We start from the raw sequence: 25,509 nt of genomic DNA, 5'->3' as shown, positions 1-25,509 counted from the left end.
TGCAAGGCTGGAAATCAATTTCCATAATGATTCAATCTAATTAAGTGTGGTGAAATTATTACTAGATTTTTATAAAAATAAATAAATAATTATTTTATTTTAAATATATGTTAATTAATATTTATTTTAAAAACCGACTTCTCTTTTGCACCCAGTTAAATGATTTTTCGTATCGAATCGATCGTGTATATATATATTAAAGTTTAAAATAAATAATTAATAAATAATTTATAAAATATATTCTAATCGACTCACCGACGCGAATTTAACCTGAAAACTGACTACCTTCGTGGAAGTTCCAGCTTTTGATTATTCGGGAACAAATATACGAAAGAAACCTCTCATCCAATTAACCTTTTCTGCAGCAGACATGAACACATGAACACATGAAGTAATGGATCTCCACCGACAGGAACCGACTGCGGCAACCAACAATGCTGCGTTACGTAGACGAGATCTTTCAATTATTCTATTCAATCATCTAGGTGGAATCATCTGATGGTAAGGCATTTCTTTGTTAATTGAAAATTATTTCATCAAGAGGTGTATAAAGTGACTGACGAAATGCCTTACAGGCTCGTTTGCACAGTAAACGCCTGTGGAGCTTCTGGGTAAAGCAGGCAAAATATTTGAAGTTTTGTTCAGATCGCCGTCGGTGCTCGGGAGGTATTAGTTGAGGGCCTGAGGCTGTTGAGCACTCATCTGCTTGCAGAAAAATCGACGCGGCGTGCGAGATCGAGCAACCAGAATCATTTTGGGGGAGGTGAGATGAACCTTGAGAGTCATTGTCAATTTTCTTTTTGAAAAAGGAAATTACTTATTTGCAGAGGCATACATCATTCAATAAAACAAAGAAGAGAGGAAAAGAAAAGAAGGGATGGAGAAAATTCAAATCAATTATAAGTAGTTTCGCTTCGATCACATTTCGTGCGCAATTGATGGCAGTTGCAAACCAGTCTTAGACGCGCATTCTGTTTGACTCCCTTCTCTCTGCCTTTTTTTTTTTTTCTACAGTAGTCATCTGTTAGATCTGAGGCTTTATTTCCTCTTAGGTTGATTGAGGAGAAAGAATGGCCTCGTCGGAGAATAACCTTCACGCAGATGAGGAGAATTCCAGATCTGGGTCGGCCCCGGCAAATGGATCTCCTACAACCGCGATAGCTGCAGTCCCGACCTCCCTGACTCCCAAGAGGAAGATTGCCCTCATCACCGGCATCACCGGCCAGGACGGTTCCTACTTGACAGAGTTCCTTATCGGCAAGGGCTACGAGGTGCACGGCCTGATCCGGCGGTCCTCCAACTTTAACACGCAGCGACTTGACCACATCTATGTTGATCCTCACAATGCCCTCAAGGCGCTCATGAAGCTCCACTATGCCGACCTCACAGACGCCTCTTCCCTCCGCCGCTGGATCGATTCAATCCTCCCTGACGAGGTCTACAACCTTGCCGCTCAATCTCACGTCGCGGTTTCCTTCGAGATCCCCGATTTCACTGCCGATGTCGTCGCAACCGGTGCCCTCCGCCTCCTCGAGGCCGTCCGCTCACACATCGCCGCCACTGGCCGATCCCACATTCGCTACTACCAGGCTGGATCCTCTGAGATGTTCGGCGCCACCCCTCCCCCGCAGTCGGAGACCACGCCCTTCCACCCGCGTTCGCCCTACGCAGCAGCCAAGTGCGCAGCCCACTGGTACACTGTCAATTATCGGGAGGCATACAATCTCTTCGCATGCAATGGCATTCTGTTCAACCACGAGAGCCCGAGGAGAGGGGAAAATTTCGTCACCCGGAAGATTACTCGCGCTGTGGGGCGAATTAAAGTGGGGCTACAGAGTAAGCTGTTCCTCGGGAATTTGAATGCGTCGAGGGATTGGGGGTTTGCCGGAGATTATGTGGAGGCCATGTGGCTGATGTTGCAGCAGGAGAAGCCAGACGACTATGTGGTGGCGACAGAGGAGTCTCATACCGTGCAGGAGTTTCTGGAGGTGGCATTTGGGAACGTGGGCTTGAATTGGCGGGACCACGTTGTGATTGATAAGAGGTATTTTAGGCCAGCTGAAGTGGATAATTTGAAAGGGGATTCAACCAAGGCCAGGAAGGTTCTGAAGTGGAAGCCAAAGGTGGGTTTCGAGGAGCTGGTAAAGATGATGGTGGATCAGGATATTGAGCGGGCAAAGAGGGAGAAGGTGCTTGTTGATGCAGGGTACATAGATGCACAGCAGCAGCCATAAGATGTTTAGTAGAGAAAGTAATAGATAATTCGTCCAAAATGTTCTTTTTATAGGTCTTAATATCTATCCTTTGGTATTGCATTTTCCTTTCTTTCTATCTTTTTGTTCTCTTCGCTCAATATTTTCGGTTGGGTTCAGTGTTCTTGTGATTTGAAAGATTCATGTTCAATTCTAGTTAGTGAATTAATGTAGATCATTCCTCCTAGTTGCAGCAGGAAAAATTGTCTTGCTTTTTGTTTTGGTCGACTGGAAAATTGTCTTGTTCATTCTGAGTTTGATCTCATTTCTTTAAAGCCAGTCAGAAGTCTTTTCATATCATTTTGAACAAATTAGATTTTATTTGATTTGAGACTCTTCTGTAGTCACAGATAGTTGTGAGCCTTTTTGTCTTCCTTCTCCCCCATCGTTTTGGCATTTTGCACTGAGGAGATGTGAGTTATTTGGCAAACTAAGCCTTCCAGAGTTTATCAGCAGATCCATTGTAATTCTACTGCATTAAGACCAAAACCTTCCAAACTGGTAAAAGGACTTGGATAAATGATTTCTAAATTTCAACATATTCTATTATTCTCCTTTGCATCCCGCAGTGAACTCTGCCTGTACATCTGGTTGGTGCAGATGCCAGGTTTGAAGCTAGTGTTGTATTTTAACTATCATTTTATTAGATTATTGGTGAGATATATATTTTGGGGTAAACATATTAGCTATACAGAGGTCTTTATGCATTTGGAACAAGAAGTTCTCATCATTTTGGTCAATTTTACATGTTTAGTATACTGATTTTATTTCAGTTGAAGATACACAAGAACTCAGGGAAAAGGCCTTAAGAAGATGTGTTATTACTTACTGACACATTCCTTTACAGGAAAATAATTGGAACTCTGGTGTGTTAGTGTCTTGAAATTACTTGCCCCTTATTTTCAGTTCTTTTTTTCTAAGAAATTTCATTTTCTGTGAATGCTGGTGCCAAAATAAAGACACAAATGCAACCCCCCCGCAAGACTTGAACTAAAGACCGAATATTGAGAACTCCCTTATGTGGCTATCAAGCCAGATGTGTGATCCCATTATGCTTCATGATTGAAACATGGTCTTAGGATTGCTACATGTATACTTCATTTGATATGATATTATTTCACAGTTGTTACCTCACTGGAGCAATATTCTCCTTTGACATATCTGGTGGCAAATGCAGATTAGAGCTGAAGAAAACTTACCAGTGTAGTAGTTCTCGTTTACACCTCTTTGACACTGTTGTCCTCTCAAGTTGAAATTCCAATAGTTGTAGTTGTCAGCTTCAAAATAATTTCAGTGCTACTGTCATCAGTAGAAGACTTCTAATCTCAAATCGGCTCAAATTGGTACAGTGTATGTCTTAAATCCAGCTGATTCAAGGAAGAGGTGTCTTAAATCTAATCAGGAATGAATATCCCCGCTGAACTTTTGAGGTACTCATCTCTAAATACTCTATCTGAGGTGAATGCTAGAACCTAGAAAACACTACTTCTGTTCATGATGTCAAATTGATTATCCTCAAATGCTTAGTAGCAAATATATCAGGGAGCCTCTCAAACTGCCAGAGCAAAGGAAGTTGAATGTGTTGAAGGAGAACCAAGATCTCCAGAACAAGGACAAACGACCATTCCAGAAAAATTTAGATGTGGTGAAAACTTGCATAGCAAAACCCCATCAGGTGGCTTGGAAAACTCCTGCTGTGTGCTCTCGTACAGGACATGACATTTGTAGAATTTGCAGAAACAGAATTTTCTTTGATTCTACCAGATCAACGGATTATGTTCTACCAGTTAGAAAAATTGCTTACAGATGTGTTACTAGAAGAAATAACAGAGAATCATATAAGATGCCTGTTAAAAACACAGTTCCCACAGCTTCCAAGAACATCCAAATTTGCTACAATAATATCTGTGCTTGTTGCATAATGACCAACTCGTTTGTCCAGTGCCATGGTTGATAACAGAGAGCTGAACACGTTTCAAGCGTTAAGAAGGAAAATCAGAATGAAGAATATGGGATTTCTTCTTGCGAACACTGGAGATTTGCGTCCCGCTTAAACCCCTTTCCGCATAGCGTACAGAAATGGGTATGTGGAGCAAGAATTTCCTCCTCCAGCTCCAGAACTTGATAAAATTTCCCCCAATGTTTCTCGGTTTTGCCAGTATCCTCCACGTCTTTCGTCTTCCTGGTTTCAGTTCCCGTATTTCCTCTTCAAAAGAGAACTTGCTCCGACTGTGACGCCATCTATAATTACTGTATCTCCGGACCAAAGAGGTCTGGGCGACAGTTTGTCAGTCTGTGAAGGGGACAAAAATTGAAGTGATCTCCGACGCCACCATTTGCTGCCGAGTGATGCAAGTACTCTCCGGACTCATGGATCTCACAGCTCCTTGAAGATCTCGGACTTTCTGCTCGATGAAAACAAGATTATTGAGGAGGAATCTGGGATCCGAATCCCGGTAAGGAGGCAGTGGAAGCTTCGGAAACTGCGGGTCGAAGGCTAAACTGCAATTCCAGTCGAAACCGAACTTCTCCGATCCGGCGGAGTGCAAGATCTTGCCCCAACTTCACAACCTCGAAATCTCCTCATCCTCAGACTCGGATAGCGAGGAAAAGTCGAATTTCCGATCCATAGGAGGATTAGTATAATTCAAGTTAAAAATATTAAAAATAGTAAAAATCTAATACATACTGAGGATTTGTGACTTGCCAGGAAGAATATATATTTTTTCTTCTGAAAATTGATCACATAGAGACACCAGGATACCCAAAAACCTGAGAGACTTCAACTCAACCCAATTCCTCACAATAAGAAATCCCCCGTGGCTATATGCCCCCTACGCACACAGAACTGATCAGGATGTCTTCATCGAGAATTTGACACAGAAGCTGAATTGATACACTTCACTAAAATCTGCACCTTCTTATGGGGAGAGGAGGGAAGAGTCCGCCCTCAAAAACCAATGAATATTGATCATCGAGAATTTCTGTCCTCTTCATGCAGATTGATTTTTCGCCATCTTTTGCAAAGAACCCTGCTCAGGGAGCTCCATGTCACTCAGAGCAAATGGCTTTACAGACGAACGAAGTGCTTGCGGTCCCTCGGTGGAAATCCTTTTGCATAATGCATCACAGTTACTTATCACCTCAGTCAGTCTTCCTTTCAGCTTACCCACTTCCAATTGCAATGGCTCAACTGCAAAGTATTACAATGTCAGAAAATAAGATTGGGGGTGGGTCTCTATACCTCCTCACTAATATCATCATAACAGAAATTTCAAAGAATGACTGATTAAGGATTAATGAACCTAGGAAATGAACGATGAGAACTGCTAACTACACTTGTGCAGACATTGTAAAAAGCTTTACCTGTGACATGCCAACAGCCAAGAATTATGCTGCAGTTATGTCACTGTTTTTTTTCCTTCTTCTCTCCTCTTTTTTCTTTTTGAATGTTGATTATACACATATTCCATGCATTTTCCCACAGTAAGATTTGAACCCTAGAACCATCAATGACCCTTCACTCACTTCTTCATTTCTATTTAATCCTTGGTTTCTTATCAAAGTTAAGTGTTAGCTTTTGTACTTTTATCTCTGGCTTTTTTCGTTTCCATGACCTTTAGCCATCACTGAAAATGAAATATACTCCAGAAAACAATGTCACATGAGAGGATATAAGGCAAGAAAAAGAAAATAAGTAGAGGGAAATAAAAGGAAACGTTAAATTAGGATACAAAATTAAGATTAGTAACTCTAAGATGATCATTCATGGCTATAATGAAGATGAAAGGTGAGAGAAGAGACATAGAGATGAAGAGCAAGAGAAAGAAGGGAGAGAGGAGAAACAAGAGAGGTCTAGGGTGGAAGGTGGAGAGAAACAGGAGAGATGAAGGGCAAAAGAAAATAGCATGGGAAAGAAAAAGGACAGAAGATCAGGGAATCACAGGTGCCTTGTGAGGAAAAAATTGAGGAAAGGTATGAAATACAAGCACAATGAAAGCCAAGGAAACTACAAAACAGAAACTATAAAGCAGCCAAGGAGCGCCATTTGCCTGTCTTGGCCCTTTTTAAGTAATCCTTTCTTCTTACCGTCTGCAAAGACAAAAAAGAAACAGGAAAGGGAAAATGATGCTAAAAAATGGGTGACATGGTATGCCAGATAAGCTGCCAGAAAAGAAATCTTACTCAGTCGAACAAGGGTAGATAGTTTTTTCTTGACCACCGATTGAGGGAAAAAGAAAAAGAAACTATTTCTTTGACCAACTTTGTTCAGCGTGTAAAGCATAATAATCAAGTGTTTCACTTCTTAGGAATCACTACTCTGACCACTAATCAGAATCATCCTAGTAAGAAATGGAAGTTATATGAAAAAAGAGAAATTGGTGCTTAATTACCTGCTGATAGGTGATGTGCAGTTGTCCTCATTGCTGACACTGAATAATTAAAACGCTGAAGAAGCTTCACAGCCAATGCATCTGCCACCTCAATTTTGCTCTCTATCTCTTCCTACATCATCCAATGATAGGCTAGATTACCATAATTTCAGCTTCAAACTTCATTTACCAAGAATCCCAAACCATGTACAAACTATTTTTCTTTTTCAAGAAAGAAAATAATGTATAGACTATGAAACACTCAATGAAGCATTTTCAGAATATTTAATAATCAGCAAAAAAGAAAGTACTTTTCTAAGCTAAGTAGTTGTTTCAGTTCAATAATCAGTATATTTTTGGCTTTTGTAAGCTCAGTAGAGTTCACACGATAACTGATCTTAAAACTAGGAAAGATGGACTTGGCAACAACCACAATCCTCTCAAAGGAGTCCATCAAGCACCAGCTATGGGAGCCAGTATTCACATGATTCTAGAGGTTAAGTCTGAATAATCCTTTAATTCCCTCCTCATTCTACAAGGATATTCCTTGTTATCTATGGAATGAATAACCTAACCCATGAAGCCAGAAATTTACTGGCATTAGGCACACTGTGAAGACACGAAAACAGTATCATTCATGACGAAAGTGACTCAACTTCATTAATCTCCCCACTAGAGCTCATGAAAATGGACAAGTGAATCAATGGTTTTGTTACCTGCTTTTTGCTAATAGTCACAGCCTTCTCTTCTTGCCAATCACGATACAAAGAGAACAGCTCCAACAAAACGTTTGGATTCAAATTACCTACAAGAATCAAAGTATAAAAAGTGTGAAAACCTAGAGAGAGAAAGAGAGGAAGACGAGAAAATAAGGAGGCAAAAGTCTGAATGAGCTGCATTGGGGGTTGTGCACGACTCCCAATGCTATTTATTAGGTTTTAAGTCTAAACTACAGAAAAGACAAAAATACCCCTCTTACATAGAAAACACTTATTTCTTTATAACTCCCATTCTACTCAGCCTATGAATAAAAAATTTGTACATAGAATAAATCAAACATGCTGAACAAGATAGTGCCATAATATAAATTATCCGATCATGTAAAATAAGCAAAATACCCCTGAGCTGATTTTCTCACACAAAGAAAAAAAAAAACTTGCAAGGACATAGACTGGTATTTGATAAGAGAGTAGAAGTGCAAAAATGATTCTAGTAGTTTCAATCAGAGGAAAATTAAACCGGCATGCCAAAACTGACAAAAAATTTAAATTCTCGTTGAGAACCGACTATCTCGATTAATATATCTTCTCTAGAAGAAGCTGCCATATTATGATTTTCCTGTATCAAGAATGATTCCTAAAAAATGGAGGCATGACATATCAGAATAAAATGTACACAATAAGCATATTACTAACACCTTAGATTTACATGCATGGCCTTCCCAAGAGAAGGGTTGAATTCATTATAGTCAAGCACTATCCATTTGCTCTCAAACAACTTCTTGACGTAGCCACACGTAGAACCTACTTACATTTCGATTCGCAAATGGTTTAAATATTTACTTAAGCAGATTATACTATGGATTAGAATGAGTTTTTCTTAGAGCTAGAGTGCCACAATAAAATGAAAGAAACATTTCATTCATATCGATGAGTAAAATATTTGATGCCTCCACATCTAATTTAGGTGGAAAGCACTCCAGGGAAGTGGATGTGTGAAAATAGAGGATTAGAAGAAAAAAATGGAAACACGAGAGGAAATAGCTCCCAAACTTATGCTGGCACATTACCTTGAGTAAAAAATATTACTTCTTCGACAAGAATAAAGTTCACAGTTTCCAAAAGAAAACAAATCTACTAGTAACTATCCCATATTCCTTTTAACAAATAAACCCAAATCAATAGCATCATCATCATCATCATAGTTTCATCCCAACTAACATAGATCTCTCTACCGTGTTTTGTTCTATCATTTCTTACTTCCATTAATACATAAGCCATTTTCTAGTCTTTCAAACAACTTCGACTGCACCTTAACCTCAGAGATGCGTAAAACATAAAGAATAATCATGTTGAGAAATGGCATGTTACATGTTGATAAATGATAAGTAAGCAATGTTGAACTATCTGATTGTGTACCAGTCTCTTGGAGTCATTGGTTGCAGGTGGCTAATTCTTTAGCAGAATCTTAGCTAAAAATTGGTGTCACCAACAAAATCTGGATGTGGAGGGGAAGGGGCAGCTTAACTAGGTTGTTATCTTGTTTCTTTTTGCTAGCCTCTCTATATTTTTCCTTCTTTTGAGTTTGTATTATCTTAGATATGCTTGTTACAGTTGGACTAAATCTCATGGCCATTCGGAAGAAAGAACAAAACAAAAGTAAAAAAAAAAAAAAACAATGAACTTAGGATTACATCTGGGGTGACAAACATCACCATAGCTTATGACAATTATGTTGACATCAGTTGCATGATCTCTTGTCATCCAGTGCTGTGTTTGAGACAAGCACTAGTTCTAAATGGTAAATTTATTATCACCAAGCAGACCCACTAATTCACGTCTACAATTATACAAATTGTTAAACTCAAAAGGGTTGGCCTACACGTTCGGCTTTTTCCTTTACTTTTCCTATTTGACATTACTTTGGAATTTCATTACCAGCGTCATTCTCCCATAACTAAACCAAACAACAGGAAAAAAATCATTTCCTGAAATTTACAAAGGCAACCTTTTCAAATTCTAAAATATTCCCAATTAAACAAGAATAATTGACTTCCAATGAAGGACAACCAAAATTTAAAACGTCGGACCTGGAACCGAAGTTGTTGAGGGTTTCCTAACAAGGATATCAGTCAAACTACTCTCATCAGGTGGGGGAGATTTGAGAATCGGAGGTGCCTGTCATTAACAGGGAAAATACGCTCATTTGATACTTAAACTAAGAAACTCCACAAAATTCAACCTAAAAAACGAGGAAAAGATAAAACGTACAATTTTAAGGGATTTGAGTCGTTCCAGGATGGGATCAACGTTGTCACATCTCCGAGAGACAGTAGTGATTTCATCAACGGGCTGTTAACACAAAGAGACGAATACATTTGACATATCAAATACGCTACAAATCATGAAGGAAGATCGACAACTAAGATGATTATTCTCTACCTGTCTGTGACTAGATAGGGTAGATTCCGAAGAACCCATTATTGGCGGGCTTTGTTCGATGGTGTAACTCGAATTTCAGTATTTCTTGTGGTCTTCCCCACTTCTAACCCAACTGCACATTCACAAGCTCCGTTTGATGTATGGAATTCGATGCGCTGATAAAGAGAAAACGAATCTATAGACTCCACAATGGGCTTTGGTATGTGCTGATATAAAGCCCAATGACCCATCAACTTATATGACTCTGAGACATCCCTCAACAATTGAGTTTGATCCCACAATACATGGCCCAATTTCCATAGAGTTTTAAATAAAATATATTATAAAAAATAAAATAATTTAAATTTAGTTATTTATAAAACCATATATTATAATCAAAATGTCCATAATTTTGATTGCAATCAATAATTTTTTGACTTCCTTGACTTCTCTCAAAGTTACGATTTTGCCCTTGTAATAAGATTCTTTTTGAATAAAACCCTCCCCAACTCCTTAGAAATATGATCTCTCTAAAGTGGTTAGAGGCATCAAATGAAGTATTTATGTAATCATTTTCATTCAAAAGATTATTGTATCTCATATAAAAGTTACTCCAATTTTTAAGATCAAAGGAAAATAGATAAGAAGGTGATCATGATCATGGGCAAGAAGTCCAATTAAGTGGTTACCCCATCCTATGTGCTATATACACACAATTGTATTAATAATGTGACATCAAGTCAGTGCATGGTCTTGCACTCACTACCTATATATGGTCATTTAACATACTTGCATCAATTTTCACCATAACAATATTTTAAGCATGAAACTCTAGGACACAATGTTGATACTAGGGGTGTAAATGAATCTAGATTTTTGTTTGGATTCGATTTAATTTCAAAACCAAAAAATTGGATAAAATAAAAAAATTAGATCTTTTAGATGCTTATTGGATATCTGGATCTCAAATAGGAGGCTTTGGATATAATATTAGAATTAATATCTTTAGATCCGGTAAATATCCAAATCTAAAATATCATAAGAAAGTAATGAAATACCCCCCAAAATCCACCCCAATCTGACCCCATTTCACCCCTTTTCAATTCTCTTTGCCTAACCCTAGCTATGATAATCTCTCTTTAATACTACTCCACCTTGTCACTAGCTCTGCCTTGTCGTCTCTTCATCTTGCTGGCGATTCCACCTTACAGCCTCCCTGCCTTGCCATTGACTCCACCTTGTTGTCAACTTCATGGTAAACCCTAACTTCTTTCTCCCTTCCTTTTCTCTCTACCTAAACCTAACGTCTTAAAATCTCCTCAAATAGCCCCAACGTCTCTACAACCATCAAACAAGATCCATCTTGTTGTAGTTCCAATCTTGTCATTGTTGAAACCTCACTATAATTCCAATCAATCAGATTCGGCATGATAACTGATTTTTAGATCTTTGAGCCTTTTATAGGCAAAGTTAGATCTTCAATTCTACGTAGAAAGTATCTTTGGTTATCTCTTTATTTTGCTGTCAAAAAAATTTTCTAAATTTTTTTAATTAGTGAAATTTGATGAAATAAACGTGAGGTAACAAATTAATGATTTACGTTTTGTACTCTTCATTATCTTTTAGGAAGAAAGATTGAGGAACTGGCAACAAAGACTGGAAGTCCCTGATGGCTCTCGTGTTGATCGTCAGGTAAAATAACTTTTGTTGAATTGATTTGTGTTTACTTCCCCTTTTAAAATAAATGAAGAAAGAATAAGACTTGAATGTATGATACAAACACGGTGGCTTACATAATTGTTGCAACAAAACATAGATTCGATTTTATCCGTCATATTTGGGAGAATTTTTTCTTTCTTGTGTTGTTTTGGTTAGGTTTGCTATTAGACTTTTTTGGAAGTATACAATTTAAAGACCATTTTTGGAAAGATTTTTGGAAAGGTTTTTGTGCATCAACTCAATTACTTAATATGATTTTTAATTTTCGTAAAAGAGTTAAAGATTAGATGGAAAAACAAAGCAAGGTTATGTCTACTATATAGCCATTTTACATGAAGAATCACATTAAACACATTAGAGTGGGAATGAATTGTTTACTAATTTTATTTTTATGATTGCTTCTTGTTTATTTTCTTGTAAGGTGCCTCTAGTAGAGTTGAAGAGTTTGCTCCTAAAACATTCAAAGATTGTTGACCCTGTTGTGATCCCAAATATATGTTCTTTTTTTAAATTTTTTAATGATTTTAAATATTAATTTACATTTTTTTACTACTGGAGTGCAATGGGTCATTATATGTGGTTTGCTTACGATGTGGAGCTTTGGGTTCAATGATAATCCGTCACATGTTGTTTCTTTTGTGATGTAATAATATCTTAACATGTTAGTTGCCATTCAAAAATTTAATTCTTATATCTAGCTATTGTCTTTATTATTGGAGAGCCATAGGATTGTGATTTATATGCAGTTAAATAAGTTGTTTTCTGATTATGGTCTTATAGTTATATAATTATGTAGTTATAGGTTTTATTAAATTATCAAAATTAGTAGGATGGATGAAGGGTTAAGTAATTGTGTTCCTAGTGATGCTTCGACCCCTTTAAATGGTCTTACTCTTTGTAGTGGCAATAATCCTATTTTTACTAGTAATCCTACTCTTAATCCTAGTATAGGTGAAGAACAAAAGGATTCACATATAGAGATAAAAGCTTAATCAACAAGGGAAAAAATTGAAATTGGATGTGTGGTTGAAGTTTGAAAGACAAGATAAAAGTGGAAAGGAGATTGCTACAAGTTTACATTGTAATTGGAAATTTTGATGGATTGAGTATTGACCATAGTTTGACTCCCTTCTAACTTTTGATGGTAACAAAATGTTGAAGTAGTTTGAGTGGTATTATATGTAATTATGACAGTGAGTGGCATAAGCTATTATTAGTAGTTAGTTTTAAGTGTTTTTTTTTTATTCTTATGTATTAGGGCATCCATACCCCACCTATATAAAAAAGAAAGAGAGGGGGAGGAACTCATTCAAGTGCTCTCTCTTAACCCCTAAAGTTTCTCTCCTTAACTCGTGCTCTTGCCTTCTCCTTCTCATCTTCTCTTCTTTTCATCATCTTTTCTTCTTCTTTTCTTCTTCTTATTCTCAAACTAAGTTATCCATGGATTAAACCCTAGAATTCAATATGGTATCAGAGTTGGAATTCTAAGGTTTAAAGTAAAGTTGATCAAGTTATGAAAACTTAGTATAAATGACATTCAATTCAGCCTTCAAGCAACAAAGGGTTCAACTAGTTTTGAAGAGGAGCAAAAGGCTGAAGTCAATTCAACAAGTTCTCTCCTTAATCAGATAAGTTTTACCTTATGTTTCACATTATGAGGGATTAAATTCAATTTTTTGATAGGCACAAAGTTTTTTGTAATTATCCCCCTCCAAATTTACTTTTTCTTCATATTGCATAGCCAAAATCACCATTTTTTTTGTCATGCACATGAGTTTCCTTCATTCCTTGTTTGTTTGATTTAATTTTTATGCCAAAAATTCCTCCTTAGAAATTCTAAAAGCCCTCTTGAACCTTAAGTTATGGTTTGTTGAAGGAGTGGTTGCTCAATTAAGTTGTTAAAACCCTAAGTTACGATTTGAAGAACAGTTTCGAAAAACAATCACCAGTTCTAGTTTGTTTTTTATTTTTTTTCTTACCAACATCAAGTTCATTTTCCTTTTTTAATCATCATTGGTTATTGAGTGATTAAAATTCTGATTTAGAATCTCAAAAAGCAAAAACAGGTCGAAAAAGGGGTCATGTTTGTGTGATCTATTGATTGATTTCATTGCTTGTTACTTCCTGAATTTAACCATTTGACATTACATAGTTTTGCATTCCATAGCTTCAACTATTTGTTAGTTTAAATAAAGTTGTATCCACTTTCCTCCTAAGTTAACCTAAAGGTACTGGTTTTCTAGAAAAAAAAGTTCTTTTGTAAGTCATAATGTCTGAATTGTCAAATACTTCCTCTTCCTCTACATATATTGATTTCAACAAAGGCGATCCCCCTTGAGGATTACTACAATTCCACTTAAATGTTTGAGTAACTACTTATTTTGGTCCCAATGTGTGAAACATTTTCTCATTACTAGATACCTTGTTGAGCATATAACTCAACCACCTATGCATGTAGATCAATCCTCTTACCATAAGTAGTTGAGAGAAGACGCATTGGTTATTAACTGGTCAATTAATAGTATAGATGAACATGTGGCAAACAATGTGGTGCACCTAGAGACAACCAAAGCAGCTGGGAGACATGTTTTGAACTATATTCTACCCCCTGACAGCCTAAAAAAGATTTTATGATATTTTTAAGGAGATATGCAACACAAACTGTAAAGGCAATCTTCACAAGTACTTTGCCACATTTAGAGGGTTGCTACAAGAGTGGAAAGTTATACAACTATATGCACTTATTGTTGTCACACAAGAAAAGAAGAGGGAAGACTTGGTCTCAACTGTATGTCTTGCTAATCTACCACCCTACTTGAATGTTGCCAAGTCATAGGTACTTAACTCTGCTATAAAATCTTATTTTAATGATGTATATGCAACATGCAACCATGCTACAAATTCTAGTTAAGGAGTTCAACAGTTAACCAGAAAAAGTGGAAAACTCAACTATGTTTTCCCAAGGAAGAACGAACAATGGTTCTGGTAGAGGTAAAGGAAGAAGTGGAAAGACACAAGACAAAAGAAGAGGTAGACATGGGAATACTTCTACCTCTAATAGTGGTGTTCAACAAAGGAAGTGTACCTTTTATGGACTCAACAACCATGTAGTAGAAAATTATTGGAAACCATATGACAAACCACTTTACTTCAAGGTTAATCAAGCATCAACTTCTACTACATCTACTAACAGTGAAGCACCCTCAGAGTCCTCTAAAGGAAGATTGACTCCATTATAAGCAACACAACCACCACAATTGTTACTACTGGTATGTATTCCTTTCTCTCATGCTCTAGCAATTCACTTTGGATAATTGATTCCAGAGCCTTTGAGTACCTCACACGTAAAATTAAAAATTTGTCCTTTGTGAGATCAAGCATCTTAGATCGCATTGTCTCCATTGCAGATGGATTACAAACTAGGATTCAGGGTACCAGTACTTCCACCATTTCACCATTATTTTCACTTTCTATTATCTTTTTTGTCCCTTAATTTTTATTGAGTCTTATGTTGATGAGTCAATTGACCAAAAGACAAAAAAAATATTACCTGTTTTACATACCATTGTGTGTTTCAGGATATCTAGACAAAATAAGTAATTAGTGGTGACCATGAGAGAGGGGACTTTTACTATATGGATCCTGCATCATTGACAACAATAGCAACAATTACTAAAGAAGAGGCTTCCAAATGGCATAAAAGGCTTGGCAATCCCTCATTAGCAAATTTAAAAAGTGTAGTTCATTCTCTTCCTTCGGTTTCACAATTGTCATGTGAATTTTGTGAGCTTAGGAAACACCATATATTGGTTTTTAACCCAAGTAAAACAATATTGCTTCTAGTCCTTTTACTTTAGTTCATTCAAATGTGTGGGGACCTGTTAATGTCTCAAATATATTTCAATTTAAGTATTTTTTTTACATGTGGGGATGATTACTCTAGAGTTACATGGTTATATTTGATGAAGGACAAGTTTGAGGTATTTCCTATTTTCACCTCCTTTTGTGCTATGGTGGAAAATCACTTTAAAACCAAGGTCAAAATCTTTCATTCTAATGCGAAAGAATATTTTTCCTCTACCTTCCATTTTTTTTGCAAGGAAAAATGGATCATTCATCTATTGTCTTATGTTTATACACCTCAAAGAATGGCGTATTCGAAAGAAAGCATCACCACCTTGTAGAAGTTGGTTGAACTATTATGTTGTCTATGAATGTTCCCCAATTTTATTGGCCTTATGTAGTCCTCACTGCTTGTTTTGTGATTAACTTTATGCCCTCCAGTGTGTTCACAGGTGCCACCCCCCTTCTCCAAACTATTTCTTGATTCAGTTGTTTTCCCATTGGCACCTAAAGTATTTGGGTGCACATCTTTTGTTCGTCACTTGGGGCCTCCCCAAGCTGAATTCCTTCCCCAGACTGTTAAGCGCATGTTCTTGGGTATTCCAAAGATAAAAAAGGTTATGTGTGTTATTCTTTGTCATGGAAGAAACCGTTTATTTCAGTTGATGTTTTCTTTTTTGAACATCAACCTTATTTTTCTGGTAGCTCTCCTCCTAGTATCTCATCATCTACATGGATGTTGAAGCCACTTATTCCGGTGGATTATGATTTCAGATCGTGGACCTACCTTCTAAAGACCCTCTCTCTACACCCGTTAATCAGTCACTTGTAGAGTCTTCGGATTATCCCAATGTTTGTTCTCCTCCTTCATCTCCAGTAGTTTATGGAGCACCTTACAATGCAAGGCCCATTTCTCTTTTCAAAGAGTCATACTCCATTATTGTTAGACCTTCATCCACTTCACACCCCTATCTCTCATTATGTTTTTACTCATTGTTTGTCTCTGATTTGTCTCTTTTTTGTCGGCAATGTCTTCTTCCACCATTCCTACCTACTATGAGGAGGCTTTTACTGATCTAAGGTGGAAATCTGTCATGGTTGAAGAGATTTAGGATATGTACCACAATTCCACTTAGCATCTTAAAAAAGGCAATCAATAATCCAAATAGTTTTGTTGCTAGATACAAGGTTTGATTGGTTACTAAAGGTTATATTCATTCTCACAATGTTGATTATGATTAAACCTTTTCTCCTGTTGCCAAGATGAAATCAGTCTATCAATTTTCAATGGGAGTAACATCAGTTACATGTCAAGAATACTTTCATGAATGGTATACTCACTGAAAACGTCTGCGTATACCAACCACCTGGTTATGTGGTTAAAAGGGGAGAAAGTATATCGATTGAATAAAATAATATATGAGTTAGACAGTCTCCACGAACTTGGTTTGATAAATTTACCTCTATGGTTACAAAACTTGTTCAATAAGTTCTATAGAAGTCACTTCCTTTTTTTGGATGATATCGTTATCGGTTATATAGGTTAATAGCTGAATCGTAACATAATGCTAAAAATGACAATGGAAAGACAAATGCGCAGTAAACAAGTTCCAGTTTATTGTAACCACTATTCAACATCTCTTCCCATCGCCTCATGGAATCTCAAAGAATTGCATAAGACATCACACATCGCTCGCATAAAGAACAATAGAATATCACACAGACAAAAACAAAAGAAAAAAACGCACAACACAGACATTCACGGAGAGAAATGCTCACATAATATTAATTTACATTAATAAAACATCTCTCCCCTCATTGCCTTCCTTTGAAACTGCATACAGTGATAATCAGCATACCTGGCATCTACCTGCAGTCATCAGATGGAGTTGAACATGTCCCCTGAGAGTGTGAGCACGTCAACTGAATGCACTCATCTTTGCCATTTTCTCTCTGAAACAAGCACAACAATAGATGGTAATCTCATTAGACTTGTGGTCAGCAAAATCTCTACTTCAACACTATTGTCTTTGAAACACTCAACTTCAATAAAATTGGCGATCCTTTACTTGAAAATTTGTTTATCGCTCTAATGCTCAATTGGAAGCTTGAAATGTTTGAGCCATTGGTAGAAGACAGCAATGAGCAGCTACGATGAATGATTCAACGAACTTAGACTAGAGATCAGAGTCATTTTTTTTTTTTTGCGAGGATTACTGATTACTCGACATCTAGTGCAAGTGCCAGCAAAGATTTGAATTGCCACATCTAGCAAATATATCTCAAATCTTGGGCAAGATATATTAGATTTAAAGATGCCCAAGATACTGGGATATTCAAGGGCATAAGATATCAGTTATCTCAGTGCAACTGGCCTCTGGGGAATATGATCTCCATGAGACATGGCTCCCCACCAATAGGGTTGATGAAACAGAGGATGTGTTCTACTAATATCCTATTGCATTTAAATTTTGGAGCATATCACAGCACAAGGTAATAAAGCTTCAGAATTTACCAGTATGAGGAGAATGTGTACCATTTCCCTTGGCATTTTGTTGCGCCTGTGACACAGATCTCTGCATTCGAGGTGATCCCTCCTTTTCATTAGAGCCCGGTAAGGAATGTCTTTTCTTGATGTACGTATCCTTGTCATGCACATCTGGACTCGACTTGGGAGAATTGTGACTATTAATCTTGGCCTTGGCAGATTGTGTTGCTTGCATGTAGCTGGGAAGTGAATTGTTACTACTACTAACCCTAGCTTCGTGGTCAAGTGAATTACGCCTCTTGCCATTCTTTAAATCCTTTTGCATATTGTCTGTGCTACTTCTTGCACCTGAATCATGATTAATATTTGATGGGGACCTCGTTCCAAGTAACTGAGCCTTCCTTTTTTCTTTGCTATTGTCTAATTTGCTTCTTCTAGTATTTGCTGATACCTGACTCGAAGGAGTACCTTGCTGAGAGTCAGGAACAGTTATATGACTCCGTGGAGATCCATCTGGTGATGATTTGTCCACTGGCTGATCTCTTATACTTTCAAATTGAATCTGCAAGTCTGATGCAGTTGGCTCCAAAGACTGCTGCTCTTCAACTGAGGATTCCACATGTGGAACTAAATCAGCTGAGCCTCCATTAGCTTCATCCATCTTCCTTGGTAGAACTCCATAGGATGAAGTAAGGGCTTCAGTCATGGGAGAAGGTTTCTTAGCCTCAGTGTCATGATTCAAAACATCAAGCTTCAGATCATACGATGCATTTGGACCCGAGCTGACTTTATCTGAATCCATTATTTCAGGCACCGGCACTGCACTTTCAACCTCTGACCTATCTGGTGAATCAAGTGTGGAAGTGACAGAAAGCTCTGTCCCACATTCAGATGCTGCAGTCTGGCCTCTAGAATCATTCAAGACAGAAACTTCTGTGAAGCTAAACTCTTTGGCTTTTTCCACGGAAGTGACAGATTCCGCTTGGGATGGAGGAGAATCTAGTCGTGGTTCCACTCCTGCATCATGATAAGAACTGATTGGCCTTGTCGAAGAGGTATTTGCACTCAACTCTTCAAATTTAGATTGTACAGCAGCAAACGCGGGATTGATTGCCTTTCTTGTTCCAGATACAAATTTCTTTCCTTCAGTCTCAAGTTGTTCAGTGGCTGCCCTTTTGATTGTACGTTTCGACTTCTCCCGGTCCTCTTCCGGTTTTGGTCTCTCCTTATCCATCTCTGGCTTATCAATACCAGATCTAAGAGATAATTGTGGAGTCATATTAGGTTGATTTGAAAAAGACTCAGTGGCCTCTGCAAGAACCTTTCCGTCATTTGTAGCAAAATCTTGTGTTGATATAAGAACTGCATCATCACGCAGTGGGTCCTGAGCACCGTCTTCCGCCGAAGTAGCAAAGCTTGCTAATGGAAGTGTTGGATGGGGTTGGAAATTGAATTCATCTGCGCTATTAGCTCTTGGTTCCTCTACAATCTCGACTGCTTTTTCTGTGTCTGTATTGTCAGGTTTTACATCTGCTAACTCTGGGAGAACTTCACTTTCTCCTGAAATAGATGGTTCTATATTTTCCCCTTCTTTGAGTTTCTCTGGATTGAAGGGTGTTTTTTCTGTCTGAGAGATGTTTCCTGAATATGCAGCCATCCACCTTTCCAACCACTGCCAGGCTGAATTGGGTTTTGAAGGATCACATTTGATGTGCATCAGTTTTGTCTTGGGTTTTGTCTCCAAAAGCTTATCAGTCCAAATAGGAACATAAAATCAGTTTCCATTATAGAAAAAGACAAACCTCATAAACCCAAATATGGAGGCCAAGATGCGACTGAACATACCTGACGTGCAAATCCGTTTGTGATCAATTTCTCAGTCGAAGAATGATATGCTCTGTGTGCTTCTTTGCCAGAATTTTCCTTATCCTGAAAAATAGAGAAAAGGATGCAATTGCTGAAATCGGAGTACATTGTCCAGAAAATATTAAAGGCCTTTGTTACATTAATAAGTCCCAAAGAAGATGGTTCAACATGTCAAAATTTAAAATTTATTTCAACAAAGTATGTATAAATTCTCTGAAATCAAATTAGAGGGTGGGTCACATTGAATGGACAATGACTTGACTGACAGTGGATTTGAGTTACTCCTACAACCTTACAATAGACTGATCAGAACAAAGCAGTGAGATGATATTTTCCAAATTTATATGGACCAACACAAAGCAGCATACAGGATTATAAAGGATACAATTAAAACCAAACTGGGCATACTTTTCAAAATAAAAATAAAAAAGGCTAACATCCATCTATACACGCTCATCCTTTTCCTCAAGGATTTATAGATTGGATTTAAACTGTGTCCCCTAAGTTGTACTTTACCATCCGTCAAAGAATGATCAGGTTGAAGATTGGCAAAGAGTGTCACACTTTGCATCTACTTTGACCTAATGGAAAAGAAAAGAAGAAGAAGAAGAAGTTTATTGGTGGAAGGCAGGTGCTATGATAACACTTTAAAACAATTATCACATTCAGATCAAAAGGTGAATCTTCAGCCAAGAAATGATATTGGTGTGACACATATGTAGTCTACAAGTTTATTTGCTTGATTTGAGAAGAATCTTATTTTTATAAAATAGCCTAAGGTGCCTAACCTGCTTTATAAACTTTCTTTTCATATCAAGTACCTCATTAGAGTCTTCTACAAGGAATATGTCAACTGTTTTTTCCATTGAACTCTGACATTCTGATCATGCAATTAAAATCAACCAGGCTGGGATGAGCTACTCCAGTTTCACTGTATATCAAGGCTAGATTTCCTTTTTGCTACCATGCACAATTTTCTAAGCTTTGGAAGAAACACTAGCAATGTTGAATTCTCCTTATGATACTCTACTTTGTGGCAGTAATATTTTGAATTTCGCTATTAACATGAAGCAGATTTACTTCAGCCTTTTCTTTAATGCAAGCAGGAAAGAAATTGTTATACTCTTATAACTGGAGTAAATAAGCTATATTAATACTAGTATTGGAACTGTGACACTTCTGTAACACTTCAACAAACATATAGCACACATATTCAGGACTGGGAAGTTCACGATCTTGTTACTAACCACTGGCTTAGTTTCAAGAGATTGATGAGCACGCCGGGCCCGTACAAGAGCTTGCATTTTCACAATTGCTTGAACACAGCGAAGAGTCACCACAGCATGCTTCCGAACTAAATGCCCACGTATGGCTGCTTGTAGTTTAACCACATTCTTCAACTTGTATACAGTTCTTTGAGCCTTCCAATATAAGAAAAGAGAAAAAGCTCAGTCAAAATTTACCCGGAAACTCTATCAAAGAATATTAAAAAGGTGGAAGAAAATACCAGATAGCTCCTGATAGCTGTTTGGATTACAACAACAACGGACTCTGGTATGTTGCTATAAATGCTGATGGAATTCTCAATCTTGTTGGCTTTCTCAACCAAAAGTAGACAATCAGATGTGTTTGGATCCGGTGCCTGTGATGAAAATGGTGGGGCCTCATCTTTCCACTGCGGTACTGCGTTTTTCTCAGGAATAGTGGGATTGGACTGCACATGGAAGTCAGCAGTGGCAGCTTCAGGGCTCTCCTTGTTGCCAGCTGATGGCAGCTCAGAAATTACAGTGTTACTTAATACTCGATGTCCGGCCGACCTTTTCCTGAAACTCCAGCCTCGTTTGTCTGTTGAACCTTTGCTCTGAACAACGGTGGATGAAAATGCTTGATACTTAATTAGCCAGGGAGAATGAATGGAAAGTAAAATCAAAAGAATACAATTTCTGGTTGTGAAAGTTATAACTTAAACCAAAAGTATAAATATGATATTTTGGTTTTTTTCCTTCATATTTTAGTTGGTTGCTAATGGCTTGATTTAACTTCTCAAAAGCATAAGGAAACATCAATATATGTGTGGTTGATCCACAAATAGAACATCATTACTGTTAAAGTTTCACATAGATCCATAGAAGCTGAAACCAAGTTTACTCAAGATTCTTCATTAATCATCCTTCAATGATAGCTTGTACGTGCACATAGGCTATAAATGATTATTTCATAGCAATATTTACACTAAGAACAGCTCTCCAAGATACATTATGTTGATCATCATTCTCATAATAGCCACTAGCTGAATTTCATGAATATCTCCTCATAAATGTGCTCCACTATTAGTTACTGACTAGCAGAGACAAGCCATATTGGTTAGTACCAAGATACTTGAAGATATGAAAGGCACTGCTCACATAAATAGATTATTGACTACATCAACGATCTCCTCACACTCATAGTTCTATACTAACTGCTATCACTCGGTCCATAAGAGTTCCTTTGTTTATCCATAACCTTCCCTGTAGCACAGTAAGTTTAAGTCACTCATTGACAACCCTGGAAATTCCTTCCCACAAAACTACTCTCCTGAGTGTGTAAGAAGTTTATTACCTATAACATGAAATTCATTTATACTTTTAAAAATAGAATAATTAATAAAAACGCAAATGTACACCAAAAATTTCGTAAAGTTACTAACCCACTTTCCTTTTTTTCTTTTTAAGAATCTTATAGGCCAGTTCTAGGTTAAACTGGATTGGTCAAACATTACTATTAGATCATTTCATCTATTTCTTGAAAATGCAAGTTTTAAGTAAATTGAATCTGGCAAACCACTGGCAACAGTCATAAAGAAGGCCTATACCAATTTTTCTAACTACGATAGACAAGCATTCAACAAAGGAAATGAAATCTCATTTTGATATTATCATTGTAATCTGAAAATTTAGAAGACCAAAAGACATGTACTTCATTCCTAACTCAAATGCAGAAACAAGGTCATTATTTCTTTTATAACGGTCTTCATTTTTTGGACCAACTGATGTCCACACTTCTTACTGCACAGTGGATTGAATCTCCCAATGATATGATACAAACAATCAAACACACACATTGCCTCACAACATACATAGTTCATCGAAGAGGAATTATCAATGCAATTTACCCACTAGAAAAAAAAAAGCCTCAAAAAAATTTTAATTTTCAATGTTCTTTTGTATTCTATTTTACTAGACAATCGTATTGTCAATTATTTACAAAATAATATTTTTTCTATGAAAATAAAATATTTTAGTTTTTATTTTTTAATTGTATTTTTCTGAACAATTGTAAAAAAATTATTTTTCTATGTAATATAAGATACTTTAAGTTCCAATGTGTTTTTCAGTTGTATTTTTTTAAACAACTGTATTATCAATGCTTCAACAATTTTTTGTATTTTTCCTACGGAAGTCAAGATATTTTAGGCATCTTCCGGTTAGGAAGTAATCATATTTATTTAGAAAAGTCAGTTTATCCAGATGATATTTGAAAAGTAGTCATTCCTCCATAATTTGGAAATCCCTTGATCCAATAGCTCCAGAAGGGAATTGTTGTACGTACCAACCTTCATTAGGCACTGCAGGGACAAAATGACAGGAAACCATCAAACTATTTCCCTAATTTCGCCACAAATGCTAGCAGCTACTTTTTTTACACCACAGAGTATAACTTGAGTTCGTTCCAAGAAACTAGTATTCTTGATAGTATCTAACATAAATATCATACAGTTTAAAATTAAGCAGAAAGATGCTCCTCTTCGTAATGCTTCGCCTAGATCACGTTTATATATTGGCACTTCCATTTAATGAGACTCGCATCTACGTACCAGCTAATCAAGCAAAACACAAGCACTGGATCAGATAAAAACTATCACAAAAAATTCAGTCAAATCATCGAATTCGAGCAAACAAGTATTAAGAAAATAATAACAAAAACAAACAAACAGGAGAACTCTCCGCCACGACTAGAAACTAAACAGAACCGCAGTAAAACATATGAATCACAGGTTTCCGCCGCTAATTATCAATGAGAAAGAGTAACCGGAGAGAGAGAGAAAACAAACTAACATCTGATACAGAAATTGCTATTCAACTCACAACAAGCTACCTCTGTCCGTTCAAGTTCATCCTTGTCCGCAGAATCGCCACCGCAGGCGATGATTTTGAAGCAGGCATTCGACGATCGCACCATTTCTTCTCCTTCCCCGCAGTAAAAAGAAAAAAAAAAAATCCACCGAAAAATTGCCGCTGAGAGTGAGATATACTGCAGCTACCACTAACCAGGAGGCGGACCTTAAACCACACTGAAATCTAACTGAATAGCCGCTTGGCGTCCGCCATTATCCGACCATTTTCATCTCGAGAGCCTCTGTGAGTATCGATACTCGATACGATGGAAACGATACAATAGAATAGCCACCTTTTGTGGAGAAAAAGAGGCAGAAAAAGGTTGTCAGATCTGCTCTTCGTTTTCTAAGAGAATCAAATCCCTTTATCTGGCCGTTACTCGCGAGACACTCGACACGCTCGAGTGTCGCGATATTATCTACTTAGCCAGCCAATATAGGGAGATGCGTCTCACTTAGATGCTCACGGTTTTTGTTATTTAAATAACTCGGCGCAGGCATTTTTTATTTTTTGAAACAATTAAGTATAGGAAAATAAAAAAACTTAAAAAAGTGAGAAAATAATAAATGATGCCGTGAGATGCGTCTGACAGTTTCAACCACAGCACGTGAATCTTGTTGAGAGTGATGTCCGAAGAACACACTAAAGTGGTCCGAACAAGAGGCAGCAGGCTTCTCGCCAGCGACTTATCTTTGCCATTTAGGTCTCCCCCACCCTTTCCCGAGACACGTGGGCCCTACTCCCTAGATCTTCCCCGCAAGCGGATCTAGTCTTCCACTGACTGATCGCAACGGTTACTTTTGTGGACCTACTTTAGTGGGCCCAACCAAGACAAATAATAAAAAGCGGCTATCTTTAAAAGCAAAGTTGGACTCTGTGACGTTGGAACTAGGAACATTGAATCGACGATATTTTTTATTATCTCACTCGCGATACGATACAATGAGAAAGAGATGAAAGGAGGGGCCCACAGGGAGGAGACGAAATGGGCCTTTCATGTGCTGTTAGAAGAAATGGGCAGCCTGTTAAAAAATAATAATTAATTAAATCAAATCAAATTAATGTGAAAAAAACAATTACGGGAAAACAATAACGTTCCAACGGCCCAACCTATTTTTTATTTTTTTAAATTTCTTAATTTTTTCCGCCGAATAAAACAAGAAAAATAATAAAAAATCATTATCCGGCAGTTCACCAAACCATATGACATTCCACGTAAGTAAGTACCCGCCACGTGTTTCCACGTGCGTATAACCTAACGCATGTGAGCTATTACTGGAAAATATTTACAATTAGCATTATTGATATTGTAATAAAGGGGCAGCACGTGGGCGAAGCTACTTAATGAAGTGGTGGGTCCACTTGAATCCATTTTGGAGAGAAACATCACGGGCCCCACGTAAAGAGATACCAATTGAAACAGGTGGGCCAGGTCCATGCAAATTTTCAAGAGTCTCGTACAAGCCCGCTTAAATTCGTATTAATTCGGCCCAATAAATAAATTAAATTTCGTGTCCTAAGAGACTTAAGACTAATTCATTTATTTATTTTATTTCAATTTCCCGTAATTAGAAAAGTCCCGACTTGGAAAAGAGGCCCATGGCTCATGAAACCCACTAAAGGAGAGGGGCCCACGGGGCTCCTGGCAGACCATGCAGAACAATTGCGTGT

At 37.4% G+C, this 25,509-nt stretch overlaps 3 protein-coding genes across 5 annotated transcripts; 1 reads left to right on the top strand and 2 right to left on the bottom strand.

The window, feature by feature from the left end:
• The first annotated feature begins 328 nt into the window (after window positions 1–328).
• Window positions 329–2,930, top strand: LOC137938646 (GDP-mannose 4,6 dehydratase 1-like). Of its 2 annotated transcripts, none has more exons than XM_068783617.1 (3): window positions 329–501; window positions 576–763; window positions 1,053–2,930. In XM_068783617.1, exon 3 carries the CDS (start codon window positions 1,071–1,073, stop codon window positions 2,232–2,234), a length of 1,164 nt encoding a protein of 387 aa, XP_068639718.1. In that variant the 5' UTR covers window positions 329–501; window positions 576–763; window positions 1,053–1,070; the 3' UTR covers window positions 2,235–2,930. The 2 variants fall into 2 exon arrangements, with proteins under 2 accessions (XP_068639718.1, XP_068639719.1); XM_068783618.1 differs by having other exon boundaries at window positions 1,015–2,930.
• A 1,096-nt stretch (window positions 2,931–4,026) lies between these two features.
• LOC137938647 (uncharacterized) lies at window positions 4,027–9,912 on the bottom strand. Its single transcript, XM_068783619.1, has 6 exons — window positions 9,787–9,912; window positions 9,616–9,696; window positions 9,435–9,522; window positions 7,342–7,430; window positions 6,647–6,758; window positions 4,027–5,445 (listed from the first exon to the last, which is right to left on the bottom strand). The coding sequence occupies exons 1-6, from the start codon at window positions 9,823–9,825 to the stop codon at window positions 5,246–5,248; spliced, it is 609 nt and encodes a 202-aa protein (XP_068639720.1). The 5' UTR covers window positions 9,826–9,912; the 3' UTR covers window positions 4,027–5,245.
• Window positions 9,913–16,920: 7,008 nt separating this feature from the next.
• On the bottom strand, window positions 16,921–24,159 carry LOC137938625 (protein IQ-DOMAIN 32-like). Of its 2 annotated transcripts, none has more exons than XM_068783593.1 (6): window positions 23,819–24,159; window positions 21,189–21,542; window positions 20,929–21,102; window positions 19,661–19,744; window positions 17,843–19,562; window positions 16,921–17,280 (listed from the first exon to the last, which is right to left on the bottom strand). In XM_068783593.1, the coding sequence occupies exons 1-6, from the start codon at window positions 23,900–23,902 to the stop codon at window positions 17,261–17,263; spliced, it is 2,436 nt and encodes an 811-aa protein (XP_068639694.1). In that variant the 5' UTR covers window positions 23,903–24,159; the 3' UTR covers window positions 16,921–17,260. The 2 variants fall into 2 exon arrangements, with proteins under 2 accessions (XP_068639694.1, XP_068639695.1); XM_068783594.1 differs by having other exon boundaries at window positions 17,864–19,562.
• Between the last annotated feature and the right edge of the window lie 1,350 nt (window positions 24,160–25,509).

Source organism: Aristolochia californica, unplaced genomic scaffold (assembly GCF_029961685.1).
Source record: "Aristolochia californica isolate CCGP_79_NKW_82.1479 unplaced genomic scaffold, dmAriCali1.0.hap1 SCAF_8, whole genome shotgun sequence".
NCBI lineage: Eukaryota > Viridiplantae > Streptophyta > Magnoliopsida > Piperales > Aristolochiaceae > Aristolochia > Aristolochia californica.
This window is presented reverse-complemented; position numbering and strand designations above follow the sequence as displayed.